The sequence below is a fragment of the Lupinus angustifolius genome, chromosome LG05 (genome assembly GCF_001865875.1).
Source record: "Lupinus angustifolius cultivar Tanjil chromosome LG05, LupAngTanjil_v1.0, whole genome shotgun sequence".
NCBI lineage: Eukaryota > Viridiplantae > Streptophyta > Magnoliopsida > Fabales > Fabaceae > Lupinus > Lupinus angustifolius.
Genome location: NC_032013.1, coordinates 23,039,037 through 23,051,885, shown reverse-complemented (window position 1 = coordinate 23,051,885; position 12,849 = coordinate 23,039,037). Strand labels below are relative to the sequence as shown.

The 12,849-nt window shown below is 30.5% G+C and overlaps 1 protein-coding gene across 6 annotated transcripts; it reads right to left on the bottom strand.

Moving 5' to 3' along the window:
* On the bottom strand, positions 1,113–6,004 carry LOC109348193. Of its 6 annotated transcripts, none has more exons than XM_019588471.1 (4): positions 5,829–6,004; positions 5,509–5,728; positions 1,869–5,396; positions 1,113–1,433 (listed from the first exon to the last, which is right to left on the bottom strand). In XM_019588471.1, the coding sequence occupies exons 2-3, from the start codon at positions 5,716–5,718 to the stop codon at positions 1,938–1,940; spliced, it is 3,669 nt and encodes a 1,222-aa protein (XP_019444016.1). In that variant the 5' UTR covers positions 5,719–5,728; positions 5,829–6,004; the 3' UTR covers positions 1,113–1,433; positions 1,869–1,937. The 6 variants fall into 6 exon arrangements, with proteins under 6 accessions (XP_019444016.1, XP_019444020.1, XP_019444019.1 ...); XM_019588475.1 differs by lacking the exon at positions 5,829–6,004 and having other exon boundaries at positions 1,869–2,846; positions 2,955–5,396; positions 5,509–5,822; XM_019588474.1 differs by lacking the exon at positions 5,829–6,004 and having other exon boundaries at positions 1,869–3,074; positions 3,138–5,396; positions 5,509–5,822.

The window sequence follows — 12,849 nt, the reverse complement described above, 5'->3', positions numbered from 1 at the left end:
CATTAAATTAATTAGACAAGCTAAATGACTTTAAATTTTATAAAAGTTAGGTAATAAATTTCAGTGTAATTAGTTTTGATGAGTAAGCTTGAGGTGCTTAGTTTTGGAAAGTTAAAAGCATATATTTTTTGTGAGAAGAAACAATTTGACTAATTTGAATGAGATTACTCTTATACTCAGCTCAGGTGCTTTTATGTGTATTAAGAGAGAAAGTTAGCAAAATAACACAACACAATTAAATATAAATATAATTGTACTAATTTACAATGATGGACCAAATGAATTCCTACATAATACTTGATTTTTTTTCCATTGAAAATTTGATAGATTTGCTATGAGGCACAAAGATTTTATTCAAATATATATATAACCAAATTTTACTGAGGCACAATGGGACCAAATTTTAACAAGAATGTAATATGTTATAATGGGGACCAGAAAATGAAACAAATGGCTATCAAATATTTTTTAAACGAGTTTATTTAAATTTATCAATAATAAAAACAGTATGCAACAAATGATCAATGCCTATAATGATGGAAGGAGTTAAAATGATTAAAAAAAGAGTAAAAGATATATGCATTTAAAATGTAAGAGTTTTTTACACTATTATTGTATTATCCACCATTGATTTCTAATTATTGTTGACTTTTTAGAAAATGTAATTTCAATGTACATGGACGATGAAATGCACATATATAAATCTTTACATTATCATTATTGGACCACAAGATCAAACAATTCCTATCAATTATTACCATTTTTCAAACAAGTTTATAGCAATTGATGCATTAAATTTGTGTTTTTGTTTTTTACTATGCTAATTTCATTTTCAACCAATTTGGTTCTTTTCTCTGTGTTTGATGCTCTCCATTGATAGGTCTTGTTCTCTTCTATGGGGTATGGATTTATTTTATTTATTTATTTATTTATTAAATTTTGTTATTTTAGTTTGTTTGAGAGAGCATGAGTAGTTTGGTTGTTGCTCTGATTTTTTCCCTTGAAGGTATATGAGATAATCTATGGAAGTATGCTCTCAGGGATCGAAGTAGAAATTTAGCAGAGTCTTACACTAAATATAAATATGTTACACAAATTAGACAATTCTAATATATACCCAAATAAAAGATATAACATCATGATACATCTAAAATTGCATACATTATTTGTAGTACATAGGAATTTCATACAAAACATACAATTCCTAACACCATAATATGAATGCAAAAGAATGAGAAGGAAGAAAAAGATGAAAAGGAAATTGTACCATGCTTCAAGCTTCTATTATTTCTGAATCACATTCATTCCCTATATTGTAAAGTTGCTTCCTATAAAGACATTGAAAAATCCAAGGTCCCATGCAATGTTGTGACACACTAAAAATGGCAAACTCATTCCTAAAGGATTGTGATCAAATAAATCTTCTTGTTAACCTGCACATATAGATGAAACCAGTGGATTAGATTTCTTAAGACAGTGCCATTAAATGCAAATCAAAATACATAAATGTATTTACTCTTGAATGTTGATCCATATTATTGCAATATCTATACATTGTTATCGTAAAGATTGATATACGGTCACTATATCATTCACCATCCGATTGTATTACTTTTTTTTAAAGAGTCAATGATGATTAAATATGAATGAATGGTAGATGACGCCGTTGACGCGGTGACATTGTATAAATTCATACATTGTTCTACTTGGATATGATTTCCCTTGTCCTAAGCATTTTCTTGTTTTTACATGGTTAAACTTTGACAAGCTTTACATAGTTAAGAACTTTTCCTCACTTTAAAGAAGAAAAAAGAAGAGTAAATTGAAAAGAATTGAAGTTTGTACTTGAAGAGGGTATGTTTTTTTACCTTTCACCTTGTTTGGCTTGAATGTATTCTGGAGTATGGACACAAAACTATTCTGTTATTTTGCCAGTTTCAGTTTTTGAAGGTTGGCATGATTGTTTCAAAAGCTTCCACTAGCAGCCCTACTTTTCTTTTCCTTTCTGGAGTTAATCTCGAAACAACCCGTTGAAGTGCGTAATCAAGCATCCATTCTTCTGTGCCTTTTCTTCCTAACATGTCTTGATGCCTTAAGTTAACTTTTTCAGCTTCCGAATCAGGTTCTATTGGTAGGTATCTTGGTCCTCTTGGATTGAATTTCCTTACCTTTTCCAATGCCTTGATGAATCTCCTTAGCAGGACCACTTTTCTAAGATTGCTCCAGCTTTTAGACAATTGTTGGTTTGGTTTGTTTCCCTCCTTTGGTGCTGCCTGTTCTTGTTCTTCGGCTATCTCATTTTCTAATTCCATTTTTTCTTGTTTTTGGTTCAGGCCTTCGCTGTGCACTCTTTCAGTTCTGTTGGATTGTTTGGAGCAGTCATCGGAAATTGTGTTGTCACCAAGTGACTGTCTGTCTGGTAACTGGTCCTGAACATCCGAAGTGATTGAATCAATCGCATCTTCTACCATCTTAATGGCTTCAAGCTGCTGTAGTTCAACTTCTCGGTTAGCTACACCATGACCTTGGGATTGCAAATCTTCATTCATCACAGGTGTACTATCATAAGAGACAGAAGTTCCTCTTATTCTACCGCCTTCATTCCCGGATTCTTTCTCCTCTGCCCCATCAACTAGCATCTTGGTATCATCTTCAGCACTATCTGATACCATGTGCTTATAAACCAAGTACCACAACTTGTGTTTCTCTATATCGGTCTCAGGTTCGGCAACATCTGCCCTCTTAGGAGCTCTTGATTGGGCCGGTGCAGCTAACCCTTCTGGTGTCCCAGTTTCCAGCCTAGCCTTTTCAATCCTTTCTTTTCTGTCTAATGTTGGTTCATCTAATTGATCTGAAGGTGCTCCTGAACCAACGGAATTTGATCCGAGCAATCTGGGAAGACCTTTTAGTATTAAACTTTTTGTCATAGAAAATTGTTCCGTATCAGCATCAATCAAATTCTTGGTTTCAAATTCTCTTCCAGGTGATTGAGGTTTGCTATTTGGAATTTCTGTATTCGAAGTTGATTCCGAATCGTCTGCGACTTCATTGACTATTTCACTGGTTGTAGCCTCCTCATTGCAGTTGCCTACAATTTCAGGCAGTTCACTTAAGGACCACGACCGGGAATCTTTGATCTCTTCAAGATGAATGTTATCATTGTCACTTGAGATCTTCTCCTCATTGTCATAATTTCTGGTTAAACTTTGCTTTCCAATGAAATCTTCATCAATAGCTCCAGATACAGGCATATCCTTGACCATCTTGGCCTCGGGATTGTCAACACATCTTTCTTCAAACACCATAGCATCATGCAGTTCAGGCATGGGATCATCACTAGCATTATCCGCAAATCCCGTAACACTATTATGAGAAGATAATGCTTTTCCAAGCAATATATTAGAAGAATAGCCACAATCCTTTCCTTTGTCGGTTTCTTCCTTGCTATCATATGAGGAATCGTCCAACGATTGAGATGGATTTGCTCGATTTTCCTTTGTTGCCAAAGACTGCAGGCCATTTGCAGCATCTTGAAATGGCAGAATTGTTTCAAAAGCTTCTGCTAGAAGTGCCACTTTTCGTCTTTGAGCAGGTTCAAGTCTAGAAATAACCGTTCGAAGTGCATAGTCAAGCATCCATTCCTCAGCGTTCTTTTTCTCCTCTGCTGTTTGGTGCTTGAGAAATACTTTTTCTGCTTCGAAGTTAGCGTCCGAAGGCAAATGCCTTGGTCTTTGTAGGTTGAAGTTTCTAACCTTCTCTAATGCCTTTACAAACCTTCTCAACAGGATTAACTTTTTCAGATTGCTCCATCTTTTTGGTGTTTTTTGCTCAGCTTTGGCTCCTATCTTCTGTGCTGTTATTTCTTCAACACGACTTCCGAAATTGTCAACTTCTGGCCATGTTTCTTCTTTAGGAGATTTTCTGGATGCTGAGTTGTATAGTTTCCCTCCATCACCTTCACTCTTTTCTAAGAATACCTCATCCGAACCGATGCCTCTAGATTTGGAATCATCATCATAAAAGAGGTCTTCGGGTTCTTGGAGAAGAATTTCATCAAATGCTTTCTGCATCTGATCAATTACATTCTCATTTTCATCATCCACATCCTGACCTGTTTCACAACAATCCTGACATGAAGATCTGTTTCCTACATTAAGTGTGTGAGAATCTCGCCCTCTTCCTTCCTTGTCCCTTCCATTAAAAGGAAGCTTGTGATTTTCTTTCCCTGTGATACTTAATATTGCATGCTTATACATCAAGTGCCACTTCTTTATATATTTCTGATCTCGTTCCTGTGTCTTGTATGTCACATCAGTATCGCAAACAGGCTCAGGCTCTTTCGGTGCAGAACTCGTCTGCGTTACTTCATAGACTTTGGTAGTTGCCTCTTCCTCCAATATCTCAATATCAGAAGCAGAAGACTTGAGAAGATCAATTGATGTCGATTCCACAATAGCACTTTCATCGTTTTTCTTGCTGGCAGCTATATTCTTGTCATTTGCTGACTTAGTGACCTCGGAATCGGATGTATCTTTTACAGTGGCGATGCAGCAACTTCTCATATTTGTGTCTTTGATAGAAGGCGAAATGGAGCCTTTTACAGCCAGAGAATTACCGAGATCCTGCTCAATGTTAGTCATATTCGGAAACACCTCGGTATCACATCTGAACTTGTGCATTTCCTCACCCTCTCCCCCAGAAGTGCCACCTTCAGTAACTGCAGTCTTTGGAGTGTCACGAGGCCTAATACCCGAGTCGCTGGCTAGCTTTTTTACATTCTGGACAGATCGACTTTGCTGAGTGGCTTTCCTTGAATTACCTATCTGCTTCAATCTATTAACAGATCTATCATAATCATCCATTTTGGTACTCTTTTGTGTCCTCAACTGACGCCTCCTCATCGAAACAAATCGCTTCAGTGGAGGCAAATCACCATGGCGGCGACCATGAAGAGAACAATAAGTATATGGACAAACCCTTATAGCTGGTACTCCTTGAGAACCACTTTCCTCTTGTGGAAGGTCAATGTGATCAGGGAAATGAAAATCCTTGAGAGTTGAAGAGCATGTAGCTTTATGCAAAACCGAATCATTCTTCGATTTAAAAGTTGGCATTTTCGCTAAGAACCTCACAGGCTTCAAGCTCAATTTTCTAGTAATAACTCTTTGAGATTTGTTACCAACATATGTTGATTGTAGCTGTATATCACTACTAGTAGATTCAGATTCAGATTCAGATTTCTTACTTGTTGATTTTTGGCTTTTGAAAGTTGCAAACTTCATTGATCTTGAAGACTTTAGTTTCTTCTTCATTTCACTCTTTCTAGTCACATTTTTCTTTAGTTTCAAAGTATACACTCTTGTTAAACTCTTCTTTGTGGAAAGTGTTTGTGTAATCTGCCCATAAGAATTAATCTATGATTTTCTTAATCTTTCTAATCCAAAAACTTAAACTTTAAACTAAAATCATATAATCAAAATCACAATTTTCAAAAGCTTCAAAATTTACCTGCAAACTCTCCTTTGCATGAGAACTACTAGTACCCTTCATGTAATTAGGTGATTTTTTTTCTCTAATGGATGATTTCATGCTTGAACACTTTACAAGCCTTATTGATCTCATTTTCTTCAGTTTCTTCTTGCCTTTTACATTCTCAGATTTAGCATCATTATTGCTGAAGTTGGCTTCAGTTTCAAGTACAACTTTCTGATTTATCATTCTGCAGAATCTGTTTAATACATAGAATCAAATTTCAGGATTATTTAGTGCAACAAATTGTGTTAGCTTATCAAGGAAAACAAATGAAGTTAGAAAAAAAAGAGTGGCACCTTATTATGAATTATGATATTTTATCTCTTCTTTCTTTCTTCTTCTCTTAGTTTGATGTGAATAAAATAAGTGTTCCTTCTGGAAAGAAAGAAAAAAGAATTATTGCTTTTGTTGCCAACTGGAAAATACAGGACAGAGATTCCACAGTTGGGAAAGTTTGCAGAGTGATATAGTTATCTCTTTTTTCATGTGTCTAGAACTCCTGATATAAGAGATTGTTGACTAGTAATCATTGATTAAATTGTTCTTTGCTTAACATTAATCACATTTTTTATATGTTTATATTCAGGTAAATATCTTACTATTTTGGTTTCTCATATTTTTTTTAGTATCTCAAAAATTGAAAATAAAAAATGGTTCCCAAAAGTTTTAAATGTCCATTAAATTTATCATTTTTAACATTTTATACAATACTTAATAAAAGTTAATTTGACATAGTTAAAAATTTTGGGACCATTTTAAGGATTGAAATGAGTACTTTTATATTTATTAATGATGTTTAAAATTTTAAATATTTAATAACTTATTCTTCTAAACATTTTTTTTATTTTTTGTTTTAGAATTGAAAGTTTGAAATTGTCAGGAAATAAAAGAAGGATCACATCTTTTGTCCCACAATATTGTATTATTTTATGCATCATGAAATATGATTGATTAAAAAAATACTTAATAATTAAATTTGTAGTTTAAAAGTATTTTTTTTAACCGATTATAATATTTGGCACGGACATAAAATATGGGAGAGAAGATTTGCAGTGTGTTTGACAAGTAAGAGAGGGAGGTATTGTTGAATTGACTTGGCCTTTGGTCAGTAGACTCAACGTGACAACAATTCAGTTTGATTTGGTCTTTTGTATGCCTTCACTTCTACGTTTCTTTTTTGGTTTTTTTGTTAATATGTTTCTTAAAGGCGCCTATTAGGGGTAAAAAATAGTATTTAGTAATTTTTTTAATTACTTGAAATGTAAAGATAGTCTTTTTAAAGATATTATACACTTATATTTTATTTTATTATTTTTTGAAATTAATTTTAGGACCGGTATATTTTCTTTTTAAGCTTTTCTAGTACAATTGATATGTTATGAAATATATATTTTCAACCTAAATTATTTATTAATTATTACTTCTAACGAAAATATATAAAGTCTACTAAGTAGTATTAACCAAACAAATAGTGTTGATTTTTTTCTTTTTCAATTTGAGTTGAGAATTGAGATATGGTAAGACATGGTTAACACTTGGCAGTGAATGGTGTGATAGGAAACATAACGCGTTTCACATTAAAGTCTCTCCAATCTAAGGCATAATTTAATGCATTTAAAAAAGTGTAAAATCTATACACTAAGGTAGAGATTTATGCACATGCACTCTAACATCTATCATTCATTTTGATTACTTTTTTGAAAGGATTTAATATGTATACACTGACAATATAAATGTTTTTACACTGTCAGTCAACCATCCACCATTGATTTATTAACTACCACTGACTCTCAAACAAAAGTAATACAAATCAATGGTGACTCTCAAACAAAAGTAATACAAATCAATGGTGGATGATATGCTGAAAGTGTTAAAAAACTTTACATTGTCAGAGCACAAATTTTAAACCTTTTTTTGAAAAGTCAACAATAATTAAGTATCAATGATAGATGATACATAATAATGTATAAAACTCATATACTATAGGTGCATACATTTTTTCTCAATTACTAAACACTTTGCATCTCATAATTGAGTTCTAGATCTTCTTCAATAATTGGGCTTAGCTAAAGTAAAAACCACCGTCATGGAATCAATGGGAATTTGGAACCATCCTACATTGTTTCCACATAATAATAGATGAAAAATGTATAGTTTTATATACTTCTACATCACCATAAATAAGTTATTATTGACTTTAAAAAAAATATAAATGAATAATAAATAATATATTTATTATATATAAATTTTAATACTAACAGTGCATAAATATTATACACATAATAATAAAAGAAAAAATATAGATACTTACCATATAAGAGATTTATATTTTGTATGTATAATTTGTCATTTATATTTAATTATTATTGTTAAATATAACTAATAAAAATGAATAGTAGTAATATATTCACCGTATAAATAAATCTTTACACACTTAACTAAATTTAATTTACTACTACTATTAAACTTGACTAAGGGTAGATTCAAAATTGAGTTTAGATGCCATCAACAACAAAAGTTTCAGCTTGATATTTAATGTTCAGTCATTATCTTTTAATTACAAAATTGAAATAGATTTGTAATATTGTTTTCATGCCTTTGCAAGAATGTTTTGATGGAAGAAGTTAAATGCTAAGCTAATAAAATTAAAAATAATAGAACAATGGACAAGTATAAATGTCAATGACAATATTTAGACTAAAGAAGACAAATGTACTTACACACTGAATTAAAAGGAAAATATCAATATCAGTTTCACTCAATTGATAAGCAATGAATCCACAGAAAATAAATTTCACACTGATGTACCAATTTTTTTTTGATATTTATGAGCCTTGGAAGTTGGGAGTTGAGTTTATTAAAGTATTGTTTCTCTCATTTCTACATTATTTTTGTCCAAGAAAAAAATATATGTATTGGCAATATAAAAGTTTTATCTATAATTAATTTATCATTACTACCAAAAAGGTGTTCGACAAGGTGTAAGGCCTCGCTAGTTTTTTAGGATGACCAAAAGGTTAAAAGTTCAATTCCTGAGAGCAAAAAGGGAAAATGTGATATCATTGGTTCTTTATCCAAAAGATAATATGATATCATTGGTAGTACCAAACAAAGTTTATCATTCCAAGATTATTTTTAATCATTATTGACTCTTCAAAAATGTAATACAATGAATATAATATACTGATTGAGTATAAATCTTTACACTAACATTATATAGATATTATACTCTTCATGAAATGATGAGCCAATAATAGCTAATATTCATGGGCCCATAAAGTTTAGGCCGATTAACAATCAAATGGTTAGAAATATGGACTTTAGGCCCATTAGACTTGTTCTGAGTTGTGTGTTCCTTTTCCACACATTGCTTAGATGAAAACTAAAATCATTTCCCTCACGTTTTTTATCCTTATCTTCAATCTTTGTCATGCCTTCAAAACCATTCTTATCTTTATTTGAAAGTTCCAATTTAGACTTGCAAGTTGCAACAACAAATCAAAATAGCATTTCTATGGTAGTTTGTGCCTCTCACCTTCTTCTTCTTATTTTCATTTGACACATTCATCTAACTCACTATAATGCTATCTAAGGATAAGAATAACACTAAGTCAATAATGATAGTCCCAACAAATTAGTATGTGGATACCTATTTTTATGGTATCACTTATAAGCAAATTGTTAATAAAAAATAATCAATTTATATGACATTTTTGTATGTGGATAAGAGAATTTTTCGTTTCTCTAAATGTAATGTTATTTCAGTATGAGGAGAATTCTAGTGGAATAATGGAGTTTAATTTTAATATATTTTCGTTTTATAAGGAGTAAAAAACAATTTTGTACCACCAAATATGTAAATTGATTTGGGTGAGGGTTATCTTAGTTTAATTAAGAATTTTGAATTTAAGTCTCCAATAATCATTTCCATAAAAAATAATTGTTATTTAAGCAAACAAAAAGAAAGTAAAATTTGTATATAAATAGGAGAATATTTTTTATACTAACAAATGTATCTCCTATTAATCTCTTTTAGGATGCATGGTTGTCATTCCCAACAAATATCTCTTCAAGAATTGAATCATTAACTTAGTCATCCTGTGGATTGTAGTGCCTTATACCACTAGACTAACGCTTTGTTAATATATAAATATAAGATTTTTTTGGTACTATTAAATGTATCCCCTCACTTTTTTGGGTAAGGACTAATCCATTTTGAGGTCCGTGATTATCTCTCTCAATAAGTGTCGCTTACAAAAATCGAACATTTGACTTGGAGATTCAGTACAGCCTTACACCACTAGACCAACGTCTGATTGGTTATATAAAAATGAGAATGCTAATAAATATTATTAACTTTATTGTGTGAATAAACTAAAATAGCAAATTAGTATAGAAAAATAACAAATTTAATATTTTGAACTTCAATCTAGTAACGAAATAATTGTTTATTTTTTGTCGGATAAACTTTAATTAATGTTAATCATTATATTCAACTAATGATGAAATAGACGCATTTATCTACAATGAATCCAAGTCATCATTGTTGTGATTAGAATCCGCGTCACCATCTCGGTTACATTATCTTCTCTTCCCAGATCCCAATAACCCATTACCATTTTCATTCTCACTCACTAAAAAACTTTACATTGTCAGAGCACAAATTTTAAACCTTTTTTTGAAAAGTCAACAATAATTAAGTATCAATGATAGATGATACATAATAATGTATAAAACTCATATACTATAGGTGCATACATTTTTTCTCAATTACTAAACACTTTGCATCTCATAATTGAGTTCTAGATCTTCTTCAATAATTGGGCTTAGCTAAAGTAAAAACCACCGTCATGGAATCAATGGGAATTTGGAACCATCCTACATTGTTTCCACATAATAATAGATGAAAAATGTATAGTTTTATATACTTCTACATCACCATAAATAAGTTATTATTGACTTTAAAAAAAATATAAATGAATAATAAATAATATATTTATTATATATAAATTTTAATACTAACAGTGCATAAATATTATACACATAATAATAAAAGAAAAAATATAGATACTTACCATATAAGAGATTTATATTTTGTATGTATAATTTGTCATTTATATTTAATTATTATTGTTAAATATAACTAATAAAAATGAATAGTAGTAATATATTCACCGTATAAATAAATCTTTACACACTTAACTAAATTTAATTTACTACTACTATTAAACTTGACTAAGGGTAGATTCAAAATTGAGTTTAGATGCCATCAACAACAAAAGTTTCAGCTTGATATTTAATGTTCAGTCATTATCTTTTAATTACAAAATTGAAATAGATTTGTAATATTGTTTTCATGCCTTTGCAAGAATGTTTTGATGGAAGAAGTTAAATGCTAAGCTAATAAAATTAAAAATAATAGAACAATGGACAAGTATAAATGTCAATGACAATATTTAGACTAAAGAAGACAAATGTACTTACACACTGAATTAAAAGGAAAATATCAATATCAGTTTCACTCAATTGATAAGCAATGAATCCACAGAAAATAAATTTCACACTGATGTACCAATTTTTTTTTGATATTTATGAGCCTTGGAAGTTGGGAGTTGAGTTTATTAAAGTATTGTTTCTCTCATTTCTACATTATTTTTGTCCAAGAAAAAAATATATGTATTGGCAATATAAAAGTTTTATCTATAATTAATTTATCATTACTACCAAAAAGGTGTTCGACAAGGTGTAAGGCCTCGCTAGTTTTTTAGGATGACCAAAAGGTTAAAAGTTCAATTCCTGAGAGCAAAAAGGGAAAATGTGATATCATTGGTTCTTTATCCAAAAGATAATATGATATCATTGGTAGTACCAAACAAAGTTTATCATTCCAAGATTATTTTTAATCATTATTGACTCTTCAAAAATGTAATACAATGAATATAATATACTGATTGAGTATAAATCTTTACACTAACATTATATAGATATTATACTCTTCATGAAATGATGAGCCAATAATAGCTAATATTCATGGGCCCATAAAGTTTAGGCCGATTAACAATCAAATGGTTAGAAATATGGACTTTAGGCCCATTAGACTTGTTCTGAGTTGTGTGTTCCTTTTCCACACATTGCTTAGATGAAAACTAAAATCATTTCCCTCACGTTTTTTATCCTTATCTTCAATCTTTGTCATGCCTTCAAAACCATTCTTATCTTTATTTGAAAGTTCCAATTTAGACTTGCAAGTTGCAACAACAAATCAAAATAGCATTTCTATGGTAGTTTGTGCCTCTCACCTTCTTCTTCTTATTTTCATTTGACACATTCATCTAACTCACTATAATGCTATCTAAGGATAAGAATAACACTAAGTCAATAATGATAGTCCCAACAAATTAGTATGTGGATACCTATTTTTATGGTATCACTTATAAGCAAATTGTTAATAAAAAATAATCAATTTATATGACATTTTTGTATGTGGATAAGAGAATTTTTCGTTTCTCTAAATGTAATGTTATTTCAGTATGAGGAGAATTCTAGTGGAATAATGGAGTTTAATTTTAATATATTTTCGTTTTATAAGGAGTAAAAAACAATTTTGTACCACCAAATATGTAAATTGATTTGGGTGAGGGTTATCTTAGTTTAATTAAGAATTTTGAATTTAAGTCTCCAATAATCATTTCCATAAAAAATAATTGTTATTTAAGCAAACAAAAAGAAAGTAAAATTTGTATATAAATAGGAGAATATTTTTTATACTAACAAATGTATCTCCTATTAATCTCTTTTAGGATGCATGGTTGTCATTCCCAACAAATATCTCTTCAAGAATTGAATCATTAACTTAGTCATCCTGTGGATTGTAGTGCCTTATACCACTAGACTAACGCTTTGTTAATATATAAATATAAGATTTTTTTGGTACTATTAAATGTATCCCCTCACTTTTTTGGGTAAGGACTAATCCATTTTGAGGTCCGTGATTATCTCTCTCAATAAGTGTCGCTTACAAAAATCGAACATTTGACTTGGAGATTCAGTACAGCCTTACACCACTAGACCAACGTCTGATTGGTTATATAAAAATGAGAATGCTAATAAATATTATTAACTTTATTGTGTGAATAAACTAAAATAGCAAATTAGTATAGAAAAATAACAAATTTAATATTTTGAACTTCAATCTAGTAACGAAATAATTGTTTATTTTTTGTCGGATAAACTTTAATTAATGTTAATCATTATATTCAACTAATGATGAAATAGACGCATTTATCTACAATGAATCCAAGTCATCATTGTTGTGAT

Bases quoted from the DNA above. Each gene is read 5' to 3' on its own strand.
- LOC109348193 (XM_019588471.1), bottom strand. From the start codon at position 5,718: ATGATAAATCAGAAAGTTGTACTTGAAACTGAAGCCAACTTCAGCAAT. The intron at 5,397-5,508 runs GTAAATTTTGAA...TCTTATGGGCAG, and splicing joins ATGCAAAGGAGAGTTTGCAG to ATTACACAAACACTTTCCAC.